Source organism: Hypomesus transpacificus, chromosome 23, assembly GCF_021917145.1.
Source record: "Hypomesus transpacificus isolate Combined female chromosome 23, fHypTra1, whole genome shotgun sequence".
Taxonomy (NCBI): domain Eukaryota; kingdom Metazoa; phylum Chordata; class Actinopteri; order Osmeriformes; family Osmeridae; genus Hypomesus; species Hypomesus transpacificus.
In genome coordinates this window covers 20,022,923-20,041,600 of record NC_061082.1, presented here as the reverse complement: position 1 = coordinate 20,041,600, position 18,678 = coordinate 20,022,923, and the positions used below count along the sequence as shown (strand labels likewise).

Here is an 18,678-nt window from a genome sequence, read left to right as displayed (position 1 = left end):
AGGACGTCTCCTTCACAACACTGTGGTACCGAGTATGGACACAGAACACAATCAGGAAAGGGGTGCCCTCACTTTGAACCGTGTCAATGGAGGTCTGATGAAAATAATTATAAGTTATGTTGATTGCTTTGCTTGAAAAACATGCTTCAGAGCAGTGCAGTCCAGGGAGCGTTGACAGACAAAACAGCTTTACCTCTGATGTGCCGACCGTGGTCTAAAAGCAGCATTATGGTCATGATGGTGAGTAGAAGAGAAAGGACAGATATTATGCTGTGGACAACTTGTAAGTAACGAGAGCAACCCCTCACACCCCCCCACAGCCCCTCACACCAACCCCCCCCCCCCCCCCCCACACACACACACACACAAACACACACACGCTTCTGTCACAAACAGGGGAATGATTTAAAACAAGTGAGCATTAAAGGAACAGTGTAGAAAGGGCCTTCTCAGTGTATAGAGAGAGAAAAGAAAGGCAGCCATTGACAAAGCTGGAGTGGAAGACCTGTGAGTCTGAGGCTCCCTCCTACCTTCACTCTGATGCCGGTCCCGGAAGAGGGCTTTGGTGTTGGAGCTGAAGCCCTCCATGTCATGGACGGACGAGGCTCGTCTCATGGTGCTGATGCTCCCCTGGGGGAAGGCGTTGGTAGTGGCCAGGCAGGTGGTGGACTGGTGCTGCTCCGTTTGGTACAGCCGGTCCCAGGGGTGTTTGGGCGAGGAGTGGTCCAGCGGTGTTGTCACGCTGACCTGCGACGAGTGGTGACTGGGGCTGATGAGGGCGTGCGTGTCGTTGGCATTCGTCGGGCTGTCCTTGGAGGGCGAGGGCAGGCTGGTCAGGGCCAGCGAGTCCTCGGGAGGTTTGGGGGAGTCCACCATGACGCCGTCAGGGTCCTCTTGGGGAAGCGACTGTTTGCTGGTTCCCATGAGGCTGAAAGCTGCCTGGCGGAATCGGAAGAATCTGCTCTTTCCTAAACGGTGGCGAAAATATGGGGATTGTTTCGAAATTCGATGCATGACAATGGGAGAGAGCCAAGTGAGAAAAGAAATGATGAATCTGTTTAATTTAACTTTGTTAAGTCTAAATGAAAAGACGGAATAGAGTTCCAACAGACAGTACTGTGCTCAGGCGGAGGAAATTTACGAGGAATAAAAAGGCACTTTAAAAAGAACATCATATTTTTCTATCATCGACGTGTCTTGGCTGTTCAGTCAGATCTGATGTGAGCGTGAAGCACATTCATATTCTGTCAGCTGAGGAGGACAAATTAATATCAATGATTATATTAATTTCTATTATTGGATTTCTTCAGCCTGTATGTGTTTATGATCAAACACTGAGAGCAGAGATTAAGTCCTTTATACCTGTGAATGAAGCTCAGCTACCTTTACTAAGTAAGTAACCTTTCCTGCACCTGTGACTGTGCACTTAAACTGGTTTTAGTTCACAACAGTTGTACACACAATGACACTTTAGGCACACCGACACACTCAACACAAATACAGTACATACAGTCCAAACACACCCTCCCATATTCTAGGTAGCAGGCCTCTTGGGGAGCAGCTGGTCTTTAGTCTCATTAACAATGGAGAGAGGGTGAAAGGGAGCCGGCCCAGCCGTCGCTCAGCACCCTCCAGACATCATGTCCATCTGTTTCCATCCCTGCCACATGCGCCCATGTTACAACAACCCCACCCACAATGTGGCCATCACTCTCCTCCAGGCCCTCGGACAGGCCTCCCGTGGGGGTCTGAACAGGCCTCCCGTGGGGGTCTGAACAGGCCTCCCGTGGGGGTCTGGACAGGCCTTCCCCAGCTCTGCCCTGCCTCCCACGGCTGGAGAGCTCCATGTCGCTGGACATCTCTGGGTCTCACTTTACCACACAGGAGACCCTCAGACGACCTCCGCATGCAGGAATGAGGGAGAGACTCTCCCAGAGTGAGCAGATGCCGGAAGTGTGGATTACTACTGTATTACTGTAGATGATACTGTACATCCTGCTGTATTACTGTAGATGACATACTGTACATTATACTGTACTACTGTAGATGATACTGTACATGATACTGTACATCCTACGGTATTACTGTAGATGATACTGTACATCCTGCTGTACTGTAGATGACATACTGTACATCCTACGGTATTACTGTAGATGATACTGTACATCCTACGGTATTACTGTAGATGACATACTGCAGATGATACTGTATTACTGCAGATGATACTGTACTACTGTAGATGACATACTGTAGATGATACTGTATTACTGCAGATGATACTGTATTACTGTAGATGACATACTGTAGATGATACTGTATTACTGTAGATGATACTGTATTACTGCAGATGATACTGTATTACTGTAGATGACATACTGTAGATGATACTGTATTACTGTAGATGATACTGTATTACTGTAGATGACATACTGTAGATGATACTGTATTACTGTAGATGATACTGTATTACTGCAGACGATACTGTATTACTGTAGATGATACTGTATTACTGTAGATGACATACTGTAGATCAGGGGTGTCGAACTCCGGTCCTCGAGGGCCGCTGTCCTGCATGTTTTAGATTTTTCCCTGCTCCAACACACCTGATTCAATTAAATGGTTTGTTATAACGACCCTTCATTCAAATCAGGTGAGCTGGATCAGGGAAACATCTAAAACATGCAGGACAGCGGCCCTCGAGGACCGGACTTCGACACCCCTGCTGTAGATGATACTGTATTACTGTAGATGATACTGTATTACTGTAGATGACATACTGTAGATGATACTGTATTACTGCAGATGAAACTGTATTACTGTAGATGACATACTGTAGATGATACTGTATTACTGTAGATGATACTGTATTACTGTAGATGATACTGTATTACTGCAGACGATACTGTATTACTGTAGATGATACTGTATTACTGTAGATGACATACTGTAGATGATACTGTATTACTGCAGATGATACTGTATTACTGTAGATGACATACTGTAGATGATACTGTATTACTGTAGATGATACTGTATTACTGTAGATGACATACTGTAGATGATACTGTATTACTGCAGATGATACTGTATTACTGTAGATGACATACTGTAGATGATACTGTATTACTGTAGATGATACTGTATTACTGCAGATGATACTGTATTACTGTAGATGACATACTGTAGATGATACTGTATTACTGTAGATGATACTGTATTACTGTAGATGACATACTGTAGATGATACTGTATTACTGTAGATGGTACTGTATTACTGTAGATGATACTGTATTACTGTAGATGCTACTGTATTACTGCAGATGATACTGTATTACTGTAGATGACATACTGTAGATGATACTGTATTACTGTAGATGATACTGTATTACTGCAGATGACATACTGTAGATGATACTGTATTACTGTAGATGATACTGTATTACTGTAGATGACATACTGTAAATGATACTGTATTACTGTAGATGATACTGTATTACTGTAGATGATACTGTATTACTGTAGATGACATACTGTAGATGATACTGTATTACTGTAGATGATACTGTATTACTGTAGATGACATACTGTAGATGATACTGTATTACTGTAGATGGTACTGTATTACTGCAGATGATACTGTATTACTGTAGATGACATACTGTAGATGATACTGTATTACTGTAGATGATACTGTATTACTGTAGATGACATACTGTAGATGATACTGTATTACTGTAGATGATACTGTATTACTGTAGATGACATACTGTAGATGATACTGTATTACTGTAGATGATACTGTATTACTGCAGATGATACTGTATTACTGTAGATGACATACTGTAGATGATACTGTATTACTGTAGATGATACTGTATTACTGTAGATGATATACTGTAGATGATACTGTATTACTGTAGATGATACTGTATTACTGCAGATGATACTGTATTACTGCAGACGATACTGTCCATCCTGCTGAGGCCACGTGTATGCTTGCTAACAGGGATTGGTCTTAATCTGTGTGCAGATCACCAAAAACGTGTCCTGGTGTTGTTAGAAACAGATGCATCATTTAGACATGGCACAGATAATCACTTCTCACATGGCACTCTTGTCTATGGGGAAGGAATGTGGTGGGTTGAATATGCAATTGGCTTGAATAATAAGGTCAAGTGTTTGTTATGAGAGAAAGAAAGGAAGCTAACAGGATGTGCAGCTAGACAGCGAGCCGAGCCTTTCACTGTTCCTGTCCATTAATATCCAGTCTGAATCAAATATGGCATCTCCTCTCTGTGTAATACTATTAAGCCTTGCAGGGGTCATTTACCTCAAACACATTCATTTTCCATCTCATACCGCAACTACTAATCCATAGGAATAACTCAGTATGAAATTAGAAGGAAATGGCTGGAACCATAATGGAGTAGGGGTGCTTTGCGGTCGCACACAGAGGTATTGAACTGACAAAAGATCAAGCTATATTAAAGTAATTGATGTATTGTGTTGTATGAAAAGCTACAGGAGCTGTAAATAACGTAGCGGAAGAGGCAGCCGTGTCCACAGAACAATCTAGAACTGTTCCACCTGCTCAGGCCTCCGTCTGGAAAGTGCTGAGTTCTGTGCTGTCTGGAAACAGCCATTATTCCCCTCTCAGCCCTGTCTATTGTGCTTGTTGCTATGATACCTGCGGAGACACACATGGCCTGTTTGGGATAATAATGAGTCCCCTATTGCTCCCCCCCCCCCAACCTCCCCAAAAATCCCCCATGCATGGAAGCACAAGTGCACAGGGCCAGCGGCATGCGCACACACACACATACAAAGACACGCATGCACACACACATCCACACACACCCTTGCAGACACACAAACGCATCATCACAACACACAGAGACCCCCACAAACAGCTCAGGGTGGTGTGCGGAGCTTGGTGCTGAGCAGGGGGGATGGCTGTTCCTGGCTCTGTGACAGAAGATGCTCTGCACCTCCAATCAGGAGCCAGCATGGCCGCCTCTCTGACATTTCCACCTCCTGACACACAGCCGTTCTGAGCAGGCTGAGGTAACACTGGCCACAGTTCAAACACCACTGCTCCCTTATTTCCAGTCTAAAAATAACCCTGGATGGATTCGAGTGAGGCGATAAGTGAGCTGAATCAAAAACCAAACAAAGAAAGAGCTGCTAGGGACTATAACGTCTGGCTCACGTTATGGCTTCTGGCTTTTACTATTTATTTAGGTTGTCAATTTTAGCTGTACATGAAATAATAAGGTCAACAACAATTGTGCCCGAAAAAAGAAAACAAACATTACATTATTGTATTAGTCTTCCTCTTTTTTTGTGAGGAAATTACAATCTGATCATCTTTTTTTCCAAAGTTAGGCTGAAGTCATTAGTAGGATTTTTAGAAGAATCTCTCTGACTTGCTTAATTAGCCTCCACCAGATGTAGATGAGGTTGTGCATGAATAATCTCAATTAGTGCCATCCACTTATGTAATTGGCCTTCTATTGAGAGGGAGGGGGTCTTCCCCAACGAGAGGCAGTTCCGTTATAAGACCCACTCTGTCAGGAGGGAACACGCTCGTTTGTGCAGGGCGAGATCATTGGAAAATCACACAAACATACAGTATCCTAGTAAGCACACGCGGCACACACGCACACAGACACACACATGTAAAGAAGCACTCACTCTGATCAGACTTTGTGGGTGACGTGTTGTTGAGCTTCTCTGTAGAGTCCCCGCTTTCCTCATCAAGGACGTAGTCGAAGTTGAGGATGAACATCATCACAAGGCCCTCCTCGTTCTTGACCGGGATGATGTGCATGTTGCACTGGAAGTCCGACCCTGGAAGGAAGGGAAAGATGTCAGCCGGCCAGTCTGCTTCCAGTCCCTGTTCTCCTGTTAATGCTCCGGAAGCTTCAATCCACTATCAAGCTTCAACTTGCTAACCAAAGTCCTTCTGAATGAATGGTTATCACCGTAACCTCTGTTACTGTGGTGAGGACACTGCAGGAATACAGGAGACATTTGCCCCCTGCGTGGATTCTTTGTTGGGATTGTGCTTTTGAGAGAGTTGCTGTTATGACCGGGTGACTGCCTGGCTAAGATGGAACCTGCTAAATACTCCATAAACGATGAAACAAGGAGCAGGCCCAGGGGCCATACATCGCGTGTGTGTGTGTGTGTGTGTGAGGAGGTGTGAGTGTGTGTGTGTGATAATGTGTGAGTGTGTGTGGGCGCGTTAGTTTGTGTGTGAAAAGGTCCTAGCATGCAGACGTTTGGAGCGCGTGCTGGGGGCGTTCTGCACTAACCAGGGCACGGGAGGACCACCACAGAAGCAGGCAGTGGTAGGCTTAAAACACATTCACCTCGCATCGTTGTTCCTGGTTCATGGCTAATGCCCTATCTGTGATGCACTGACGGGTTTGGGTAGGGGAATTTTTTAACTTCCAGAAGAGTTGTTCTTCAGAAAGCTTAGGGAGGCATAGGGCAGATGTAGGAAGCTAAAGAGGCCGACACAGTGAAAATACAACAGTGTTACAGGGATATCCTACAATTATAATCTCTGAAGAGCTGAATCTTTGAAAATAGCTTGTCTGGGCTTTTGCAGCTCCCTCTAAATAACCTTAGTCTGTTTACAACTAGGGTGCTAACATCATAGCGCACAACAATAGTGATGACACAGGGAAACACTGTTTCTTCCCCCTCAGGGTCCTCAAATCTGTTTAGAGACAGTGGAGTAATGTTGGAGGAGCTAACTAGGGCTAGGGTACTACATCACTGTCAGTGGAATTGTATTCTAAAAGTCTACCAGGCAGGCTTCTTCAGAATGACATGTCTAACAAAACCCAGCGCAGCGCTACAATATGAGAACGAGTCGAGGCGAGGCCAGATGTTGGGAGTCTCGCTGGTCGCCTGCAGCTTCACCTGCCTCTGCCTCCCCACCCCCACATCACTGATCATGCATACTTGATCTGGCTGCTAAATCTACCCACTTATTAGATCAAACGCTGATTTACCAGCCCTAATCTCTTCATCTGCCACCACCACAGCTGTAATCTGCGTTCAGATGCATGTGCAGATGGGTCATGCTCAGATATCATCATCAGGACTTCAGTATGAATGAAACACAGAATTCCTGCTTCTGTGATGTCATTCTGTGTCATCAGCCTCTTAACATAACAACTCTGGGTCTACTTTGCTTAACACAGAATGGGACACATTACATCACATCACACTACATGTAATCATTTAGCAGGCGTTCTTACCCAGAGCGACTTCCAGGGAGTACAGAGACATTCCCCCCGAGGCAAGTAGGTCGAAGTGCCCATGGACACAACGTCATTTGTGCGGCCGGGAATCGAACCGACAACCTTTTGATTAATAGCCCGATTCCCTGACCGCTCAGCCATCTGACACATCTGGGATAATTCTGCTTGCCTGCCTGCCTGCCTGCCTGCCTGCCTGCCTGCCTGCCTGCCTGCCTGCCTGCCTGCCTCTGTCTGTCTGTCTGCCTGTCTGCCTGTCTGCCTGTCTGCCTGTCTGCCTGTCTGTCTATCTGTCTGGCCCTTCCAGCTCGTGGTCCACGCTCTCACAGGATGCACATTACCAGTGTTCACAGTAATGTCCTCAGGGTTGCTTCTCTCAAACACCCTGCCAGTAGCGTTCATTAGCAGCAGACTGGCTGTCTTGACTAAATATAACAATCCTTTCTTGGGCTGTCTGAACATGTCAGGCAGACAATAAGACTGTTGGATGAACCCCCCCACATAAAGCCACCATTTTGTTTAAAAAACTATTTAAAAAAGAAAGACTGATGGTTTTGAGAAACTTAAAAGTAATGCCTGAAGCCTATCAAGCAAATGATGTGTGTTCCTTCTAACTTTGGGGGGAACAGTTTGGAATGTTTACACTGGTCATGTGATGTCCTGCTCCAACAGTTGTTTAGGTGGTGGAAGTGAGGGACGACAACTCTTCTCTCATCTCCCTTGACACTGATCCGGCTCCCTGCTCCACTTCTGACAGTCCCCACAGAAAGGCTGGCGGGGGGCACACATCCATTAATGGCTGTGAATGGCTTTTAGTTAAGAGCATTTAAGATTCCCTGCAATTACATGAAGAAATTACCCCTATTCATCTTCAGTGACATCTTTTCCAGCTCTGAATTATTCAGTTCATACAAGGATCTGATGTCTCTCTGGGTGGCCATCCTGGTGCATGTATCATTACATCTATACTGTCTGCCGTATAGGACAGTAGGGGGACATTGTTCGGATCATAAAAAAACCGATGCTCTAACATTTGCTTATTTTAGTTTCTATAGACCGTAAACCACCACGACTGAGGAAAAATCTGATAAAATGGTAGTTCTGAGTCAACCGCGACTTTGGCTGTTGAAAGCCAGAATGGTCAGTTTAGCGGAAGGCTTGTTGGGAGAGAATCGACCTGAGCAGATGGTGAAACAATGCCAGGGTGAACGAGTGCTGTGGGTCTCTTCTCATCCTGTCTCCTGCTGAAAGTCACCTCTGCTGAGGTTTGGAGATCAAAACGTTGTCTTTGGAAAGATGCAACGGTGCAGAAAAAAACGACAGCAGCAAAAATCTGGATTAGCGAGGATTATCTTTATGCTAATGTCCACGTGATCTCAGGACATATTATGATGTTGATATGCAGCTACTCTCGTCAGTGTGTACGGCAGGAACACCGTTAGCCTCTGAATAAGGCCACAAACTAGGATTGTAAAAAAGACAAATGGTTCTCTATCGGTCATCTCCTGTCAGGGGCTGGAGTGTGACCGTGTGTGGAGTTATTCTCTGCTTGCTAGGGTCGTTAGCACGCTAGGGTCGTTAGCACGCTAGGGTCGTTAGCACGCTAGGGTCGTTAGCACGCTAGGGTCGTTAGTAGTATGCTAGGGTCGTTAGCATGCTAGGGTCGTTAGCATGCTAGGGTCGTTAGCATGCTAGGGTCGTTAGCATGCTGGGGTCGTTAGCATGCTAGGGTCGTTAGCATGCTGGGGTCGTTAGCATGGACTGTCAGGAGCTGGAGTGTGACCGTTTGATGGGTTATCTGCATGGACCGTTATGGCAGAAAAACCCTGAAGTACAGAAATCACCAGTTAATTTCCAGTCTAAAATGAGACTTCCTATACGAGTCTCCCATCACCGGGGTATGGCTTTCCACCACTGTCTCTTTATATGCAGCATGGAAAGATAAATGGTCTGTAGGTTCAGATATCTGTACACACCCCCTGCTCACACACACACCGTGTTCCTGCTTACACACACCCTGCTTACACACAGATGAACATCTCTTCCAGGTGCTCTTTCAACCCCCATTCAGTGTCCTGCTCTGACTACAGAGTGTCCAGTGAGGTTTAGTGCTCTTCTTTCTACCATGGTCTCATTGAATGTCACATTGTAGGCCACCAGGGAATGCAAGTCTTAGTGATTTAGGATATTTCTCCTTGAATTCACATGTTCTTTCCTCTCCGCCCCCTCCTCTCTCCAGCCTGGCCTTTTAGTTTAATGCCTCTATCATGAAGGAGGCTTTTATCCTGCTCACCATCTGAACGCGTAAGCACTTCAGCCAAAGCGGTTGTTGTGTCATTTAAAAGATTGTGCACTGACTTAAAAATTGAAGAAAGGATGTTTGTTTTCAGTTAACCCTGTAAGACCCCTGGTTGTAAAATTACAACATCACTTTTAGTTTTCTAATTGCTCATTTGGTCCTTCAAATAAATAAATAAATGAGCAAATGTGTTTTTTTGAGAGCTAAAAGTGATGTTGTAATTTTAAACCGGGTCCTACAGGGTTAAGAGTTCAGATCAACAAACTAACGAATTCCACTCGACAGACTACTGCACAGTGGTATTGGTTGGTAGTCAACATTTTAACTATCTCTCAACCCAGTGATCTATGGATTTGATGTTTAATGGTTAGCATTATATCGTCCCACACCACGGATAGCTGTCGTCCTTCACTGTAACACCAACTGTAACTCAAGCGCACAGTTGCGTTTTGCCCTACTAGCTAAGCAGAAGTATTGCCCTTGTGAGCATAATTTATTACTGTATTGAGAGCAGTTCCCATTTCAAGATGATGGAAATGTCATTAGATTCTATTTCCACCATTAATAATTGAACACATTGCTGCTTAATCAAGCCAATTCTTCATCCGTTCTGACGACAGTCCGCAGCTTTGAGGTTCCCTCTCTTGATGCGGATGTTAAAGCTGTTTAATGAGCAATAGTTAAAATAAATAAATAAATCCTGACACTGTCACTCAACCATTTCTTTGAACAGGACAAAAAAATGAGGTCATTATTTTACAGCACATCAAATCCATGAGTCTAATGGATCGTTAAGTATGGTCCCATCTCAACAGCAACACTGTTTGTTGCCTTCCTACACAAGGATTCTCCGGATTACTCCATTATCCTCCAAGCATTACCACAATTATATTGTTGTGAAGAATAGAGAAGCCGGGTTTTTGATATTAAAAATAATAGCAGCCTCGGTTCATGTAGCTTGTGATTAACATAATAACCAAGCTTTTTTTTTAAATATAGCTTCTGATGATGGGAGGGTGTAGTAGACATGGGCTGCTCTGGTGAGGGGAGGGTGTAGTAGACATGGGCTGCTCTGGTGAGGGGAGGGTGTAGTAGACATGGGCTGCTCGCCAGTGGTTATTTCTTTTTAATGAAATCTGACATGTTTGTTGTTTCGGGGCTGCTTTGCTGGAGCCAATCCAGAACTTCACTGAAGCATAACCAATCAGAGGAGGGCTGGGTACGGAGGGGCTGACCCTGTGTGGAGTGTCTTGGCCGCGTGGCCATGTCTCTCCTCCAAGACAGCTCCGAGCAACACAGCATGGCCTATATTCATCTTCAATCAGCATCTCCTCCTAAGTCATCATGAAGAACTACCAATTCCAGTTCCAAGTACATCTCCTCTGATATGAATGCTTTATGCTGGATAGATAGCTGTAGATGGCTGAGATTTTTCAGGCCAATAGCATAAAAGCTGTCACTGACTGCAGTAAATGCCATGGATGGAAATGCCTAATCAGCTGAAAAGCTCATTGGGAGTTAAAACAGATGGTTTTCAGGCTGTTGGCTGGTGTTCAATAGGAATCCCATGAGATTGAAACAGACTCTTTCGTTCCACATGAATTCTTATTCTAAGTAGGCGTGTATGCCAGTGCTGGCTGCAGCTATGCCTGCTAGCATTGATTAATCAGCTAATCACTATTGATTAGCTTTGTTCTAGAGACAAATGCAAAAGTTAAATAAATAAACCAACAGTTCTCATTAAGAAGTGATTATCCATGTTGACAGTCTTAGGAGGATCATGTGTGTTGGAAATGGAGATAGGAAGGTGTTTTCTCATCCTGTCACCTGATCCCAAATTAAACACCAGCTGTTTTTCACGTCACCAGACAGTACCTCTGATTGGATGACTTCCCAAGCACTGGATGTGTTTTACCACATACCAATCTTAACCTCAGAACTGGAAGAAACAGCAACACATGCATGTGTCTTCCAGCTCTCCTTTAGCTATCTTTGAGCGCTTTGTTCTTTAAGCATGCACCTATCCAGCAGCAGGGGTCCAGTCCAGGAGCTCTGGGGGAACCCTGTGTTCCCGGGCATGGTCCGGCCAGCCCTGCATGGGGGGGCTGGGGGGGGGGCTGGGACTGAGGAGGGGCGGGGGCAGGGGGTCTTTCAGCTCCTCTGAGGGAAGTCACCTTTGAAACCCGGCACCCGCACACGCCAACACGCACGCCACATGGCCGCGATCCTTCAACACGGCGGGCAAAGCTGCCACCGTTCTGCAGCCATTATCCATTTAGCTCCACCACGGCAGCCATTATCCATTTAGCTCCACCACGGCAGCGCGGTGTCAGTTTCCCATTGTTCACACTCATTCAGCCACACAATATTATTACACCCCTCAGAACAGGGTCGTTTTACAAGAGCCAGCGAGTTAGGACCGTTTAGCTCATTGGTTATGTATTGTCTTCGGCAAAGAGAGCCGGCACATTTGCCGTTCTCTCCCTGTATTAGACCTGACGTGGAGCCAGGGGAAAAGGAGAGGCCCCGTGATGAAGGCTGTTTCTGTGTGCGCCTCTGGGCCGCATTGTCCTTCTGCTTTAATTTCCAAGCATACGTATAAGCAGCTTAACTTTTCAGCTTTTGCAGGGCAAAGAGCCAAAGATGTGCTGGCTCTGGTGCCAGCTCCATCCCTCCCACACACACACTGACAGGGCTTTTCAAGACCCAGCAGGGTGGGTGAAGGATAACAACCAAAAAGGAGTGTCTGTCCTCAGGACTATCTCCATGCGCACATGGAGATAGTCCACGACTATAATCCACATGTCTAGTGCTTATGATGGAGAGAGTCAGACAGAGAGAGACAGGGAGAAAGAAAGAAAAATGTTTATTGTACTTTACAGAGAGATTGAGAAGGGGAGTGATTAAGAGATCAGAGAATGAGAAAGGTTGACGAAAGAGCCAGTGAGATACAGAGAAAAGATCATTTAACATTACAAAAAACCATACACCATCCAGTATAGGATGTAGCAACACAGTAGATATGTTTTGCCTGGAATTTTTCCTCTGATGGATAACCCCTACTTGCAACTGTGCTTTCTATGTTAGTCAACAGTAGAATGTGTAGTGCTGTACATAAGGTGTGCAAAATGTGAACCGCTTTAGCAAACTGACCTGGTTAGCAGTGAGGTTTCTACCTGCTTCACAAGGGGACTAATAACTCTGAATGGGGTCACAAGAGACAAGGAACACAGCCACTTTCCACCCTGTCAGCTTATGTTTACACAGACCAACCATAAATCAATAGGGCCACTGCTTTTAAGGATGTCATGAATCTTGTATTTCCCTATACCTGGAGAAGCATGTGATGCTGTCCATCCCAAGCCTGTTTAATGCATCTACGCTGTAAACTGCTCCCTCCCAGTCAGCACAGTGCCATCAGTGCCATCAGTGCCATCAGTGCCATCTGTATTCATGAGTGCCATGGTTGGCAGGGGAGACTTCTCTAAGGATTATTAACAAGCATGTCTCGAAACTCTCGAGGGAAGCTGGGAGACGAACGATTAGGACTAACTGTACCTCCTCACTGTACCTCCTCACTGTTCCTCCTCACTGTTCCTCCTCTCTGTTCCTCCTCTCTGTTCCTCCTCACTGTTCCTCCTCTCTGTTCCTCCTCACTGTTCCTCCTCTCTGTTCCTTCTCACTGTTCCTCCTCACTGTTCCTCCTCACTGTTCCTCCTCTCTGTTCCTCCTCACTGTTCCTCCTCCCTGTTCCTCCTCACTGTTCCTCCTCACTGTTCCTCCTCACTGTTCCTCCTCTCTGTTCCTCCTCACTGTTCCTCCTCTCTGTTCCTCCTCACTGTTCCTCCTCACTGTTCCTCCTCACTGTTCCTCCTCTCTGTTCCTCCTCACTGTTCCTCCTCACTGTTCCTCCTCTCTGTTCCTCCTCTCTGTTCCTCCTCTCTGTTCCTCCTCACTGTTCCTCCTCACTGTTCCTCCTCACTGTTCCTCCTCTCTGTTCCTCCTCACTGTTCCTCCTCCCTGTTCCTCCTCACTGTTCCTCCTCACTGTTCCTCCTCACTGTTCCTCCTCTCTGTTCCTCCTCACTGTTCCTCCTCTCTGTTCCTCCTCACTGTTCCTCCTCTCTGTTCCTCCTCCCTGTTCCTCCTCACTGTTCCTCCTCACTGTTCCTCCTCACTGTTCCTCCTCTCTGTTCCTCCTCACTGTTCCTCCTCACTGTTCCTCCTCACTGTTCCTCCTCTCTGTTCCTCCTCACTGTTCCTCCTCTCTGTTCCTCCTCACTGTTCCTCCTCTCTGTTCCTCCTCTCTGTTCCTCCTCTCTGTTCCTACTCTCTGTTCCTCCTCCCTGTTCCTCCTCACTGTTCCTCCTCTCTGTTCCTCCTCACTGTTCCTCCTGGCTTTCCTTCCTACTCGCTTGGCCATGGTCAGAAAAACCATCGCAGGTGAGAAAAGAAAGACAAAGATTCGACCCTGAGCTGTGGCCACTGTAGGAGGAAGCTGATTGTCTGCAAGCTGCGTTGTCGAGTGCTTGGCTGAACCAGCCCCTCTGGGGACTACTCTGTGGGATTGTCTTGTCGGCGTATTCAAACGATCCACTCCACCAGAGAAGAATCTGGAGGGGTTGATTTTCTGGTGATTAGCAGCAATATGCCCAGTACGATGATAAATAAATAAATATTCATGAATTTAGCCGCACTTTTATCCAAAGCAATGTACAAAGGGATTTTGAACTAGCAGCTGCTTGATCTGCAGTCCTCTACCACTGAGCTACACCCATCCTGTCCCATCATGCTACGGGCTTATTGAAAAACCTAGTGTGCATCATATTCCAAAAAGAAGTCACATTTCCAAGCTACATACTGTTCAATAACTCCCCATGTTTACCTCATGTAGGCCCCGCTCAGTAAGAAAACAAACACACACACACAGCAAGTTCAAACTACCCATCTTTAGCTGGCAAGTCAGACACATCCAGTCAGGCACATCCAGTCAGACACATCCAGTCAGACACATCCAGTCAGGCTCATCCAGTCAGGCTCATCCAGTCAGGCTCATCCAGTCAGGCTCATCCAGTCAGGCACATCCAGTCAGGCACATCCAGTTAGGCACATCCAGTCAGACACATCCAGTCAGGCACATCCAGTCAGACACATCCAGTCAGGCTCATCCAAATCATCCTGCCGATGCCTTTGCAGTGACATTGAGGGGCGCTGAGCTCTAAGTTCTTCTGACTAAAGCCCGTGCTGTGTCTGATGAAGGCGGGAGGTGGCAGGAGAACTGTGGGTGTGTCTGACAGTCATCAGTTTCATTCACAGGGACTCAACAGAGCACTGCAGGAAGGCTGCTTCTGCATACGACCTCAGCTCTCACGGTGGCCTCCAGCAGGCTGGCAGGGACACAGCCAGACTCAGGGACTGCTCGAGGAAACACACAATCGACTTACTTCATATCTAAAATGTTCTGGTTTAGTATTTGCAAATGAAGGCCCTTGGAGCTTTTAGGGTAATTCTACTTGAGTGCCAATGCTACAATACTACAACATCGCACACACAGAATGGTGTTATACCTGAACATGGATGAACATTCTGTGTGTGTCCCTAACCAGGACGCAGGCTCCTGCTCCTGTTATGGGGACCTCACTGACGCAGGTGAGATAGATCTGGTGAACTGAGACAGCACATTTCACTCTCTGTCACAGCAGAGGACAGTGTCTCTCGTCCAAACCCCTCCTGCACCTGACAAGCAGGATCTGCTGTCTGCTGGACCCATGTCCGTCACGAGACCCGGAGCTACCAACCACCCGGCCGTCAATACTTCAACAATACATCTGCTGTTAGCACAATACCTGCTTGCTAGCACTATCATTGAGTTACATCAGGGACTTAATAAATTGCCATGTTCAGGCCACTGCTGTTGTAGCTGTCAGGCGGCTGATTACAGCTCTTCCATAATGTAGTGGCTATCTGATTATGGAGCCAGCGATCATTGTTCAAAGTTGTTCTAGCAAGCCAGTCATCTCTGACAGAAGACCGTAGCAAACCTACTATTGACAACAAACTCTCCGTGCCCATCACTAACACTTGTACTGTACTGCACCTGCCGAATCAGGACGTTTTATTTCATTACAATGAATGATTGTTTCCCACTGAAATTCAAGTAGATGATGCTGTTGCATGGTGAAATGGAGATGGGCATGATGTTGGCAGATCGCTGAAGTTGTTTACCAAAAACCGCCAACGCAGAGGACAAGCTTGTGGATCACTGTTTCTGACACCCAGTACATATAGATGCTCCCTCAGGAGAGAGTCAGGCTTTCGGTTCACTGCACAAATCATCCAGAATCACTGTGACTGTCTCCAAAGGAGGGAAAATGGATGCCAATGATCAGCTAAGAAACACAGTTGAGAGGAACTTCACTGCTTCTGAACAATGAGACGAGGTATCAGTGGGGAGAAATGACATCTCAGCCGAACGGCCCCGCTTTGAGGCTGTTATTACAGGACGCCTTGGTGGTCACTGAGAGAGAGAAACAGTGAGATCTGGACTGCATGTTGTGTAGTGAACAACACGATACCAGAGAGGCACCTGTGTATGGGCTCAGTGACTCACCATCCTTGCGATGGTAGGTGATCTCCACCTTGCGCTCGTCTGACCCCAGGAGAGCCTGGGTCACCTGGGCGATGTCGTGTGAGTCAGTCTGCTCGCCGTGCAGGAAGTCACACGTGCACGGCTTCTGCATGATGTCCGGTCTGGAGAAGCCTGTCATCTCGCAGAAGCCATCGTTGCAGTAAATGATTGCACAGTTTTCAACACGGGCGTTGGCTATCACAAATTTCCGATCTGCAAATCAAAAAACAATGTATGGTGACTGTCACATTTTTTTACAAATATTTTGGCATGAATTGTCACTTAAGGTCCTCAGTGTTTGTATGGCAAGTCTTGAGATGGTGTTGCTATAAAAAATGTTTTGAAAAAGAATGTGAATTTAAGTTGAGATTGATTGAGTTGATAAAGTGCTGAGTAGCCTGACTGTATCTTTACAGCAGACATTTAGATCCCCATCTTGTATTAACATATCAGTTGATTTAAACCATATAGCTTTCTGTTTAAACAATAACATGTTTTCTCTGTCTACTTTAGATATAGTACAGAATATATATGAACTTAAGACACACAGTAATGCCCACAGCAGTTTGCGGTTGCATCGGAAGAAACAACAGTTCAATAACTGCAATAACACTTTTACATCACTCTGACGTTTCACATCTTTCTACTTACTCTGTCCCTCGAATTTCCGTATTATTATTCCAAGAAATGTGTTTTGTGGCGCAACGTGACCTCTTCGAACAGGCATGATTGAATATATCCCGCGCTCTTGGTATGAGAACGCCTCAGCTATGGAACCTTGAAGTTACTGTGCCAGCCTCTTGGTGATAATTCCTTTGTCACAAATCATACTCGGTGCACGCACTCTCTCCACTTGAAATGACCTTTCGAGCTTCAGCGAAGTGCTCTTCAGCCGGCATGCGTACCGGAGCATTTAAATGACTCCTCGCCGAAACGCACGGAATCGGGGAGGATTGCACGGGTCAGATTCAGTTCGCAAACCATTTCTGGTTGAAGATGGATGCGATCTTGACGTTCTCACCGTGTCGTTGTGTTGGACGCGAATAGAGGACGGAGGTTGATATGCCAGGGGGAGTGACGTTGCTCCCCTAGGGCTTAGTCTCTACCGCCACGGGTAAGGTTCATTCCCTGTGTGGAGACACTCTACATTGTAATCGGAAACGCAATCTCTAATAGGTGTATTTTCCTTGCGTACGCTGAAGGGTTTTAGTTTCACCTGTAAGCGAATACACGTATTAAACGTTTTAAATGAGCCTGAACAGTTTGGAGGATTCCACACGGTCTAACTTACACACTTTCTATCTCGTATTTGGAAGATGCTAGGAAGCATGAACCGATAGCTTCCTCTGGCTACACAACGTCAGCCCTGTCCATGGTGCTGAAGCTACAGTCACGATGTAACACGTTGCGTAGGGATTTCCCTGTTTATGTATTTTCAATCAAACTATAATTTTTATGGTTCTAATTTAGCTAAACGTTTACTGAATGGGTATTCGAATTTACTCAATGGGTCCATTCAAACGGTCTGTAAATGCCCAATGAAATGTCCAGCCACTAATCTCTATGGACTAACACGAGCCCACAGTCCTGCCATGTCAAATGCAAATGTCTGTATAATACAAAGAGGTCCTCTTAGTGTACTGAAACATCTGCCTCTTTATTTCAGTTGGAGGTCACCCTCCATCTGGTCCATTGAGAAAACAGGCTGAATGAAGGCAAAATAATCTAATAAAACACATTGGAGATCAACTAAATGCTATTGTTCACTTTTCTGGAAACTTTATCTTGCAAGTGTGCAAGCAACAGTATAAAAACACAAAATAAATTAATTATATGCCCAGAAATATGCCTTAATTTAGCTGCAAACACTCCAGTAAGGCAGTAAAAGAAAAAACACATTTAGCTGTAGTTGGTAAAGCGCCCTTTTTTGCTGCAGATATAAAACCTTGTGAACCTGTAGTGTAGACAGATCCCCCCCCCCCCCACACATCTTCACTTATTTGGCATGTGACAAGGTATATTTTAGGACTGGGAGTGAGGATGTGTGTATTCCTGTATAAAGCTGGCATGATAGCCAATAGACAATCTGGTGCCACTGGTTGTTCCTAGTTGGTGGTGTTGTTCACAGGAAAAACACTCTCACCCAATGGCTGCACTGCCTCTTCATGTGATCCCTTTGATTAAATCCCATCTGTATTCAAACTGAAGCCCCTTCCACAGCAAGGCAACTCCATCACCAAACACTAAATGTAGGATCCACCTACTCCATAACAAAACCATACTGTGTAAAATCATAAGTGTACTATTAACCACTTGGTGTTCAGTTGGTTTTGGTGGAGTGCACACGGTCCATTGTTATTACTACACGACAACATGCTGCATCTGCTGAAATAGATATCATGATTTAGCATGAAGCCATCTCGGAGGAGTCTGATTGACTTATGTAGAGATCTGTGGTGAGCGGGAGAGGCATCCTGA

The 18,678-nt window shown here is 45.7% G+C and overlaps 1 protein-coding gene across 1 annotated transcript in view; it reads right to left on the bottom strand.

Annotated features, from left to right (window-relative positions):
- Nucleotides 1–17,211, bottom strand: part of LOC124484925 (potassium voltage-gated channel subfamily H member 7-like) — a 37,037-nt gene extending 19,826 nt beyond the window's left edge. The window contains exons 1-4 of the mRNA XM_047046049.1: nt 16,852–17,211; nt 16,183–16,413; nt 5,695–5,850; nt 531–968 (exon numbers count right to left, since the gene is read on the bottom strand). Of these exons, the coding sequence (XP_046902005.1) occupies nt 531–968; nt 5,695–5,850; nt 16,183–16,413; nt 16,852–16,927 (901 nt within the window). The 5' untranslated portion in view covers nt 16,928–17,211. The remainder of the gene's footprint in view (nt 1–530; nt 969–5,694; nt 5,851–16,182; nt 16,414–16,851) is intronic.
- Between the last annotated feature and the right edge of the window lie 1,467 nt (nt 17,212–18,678).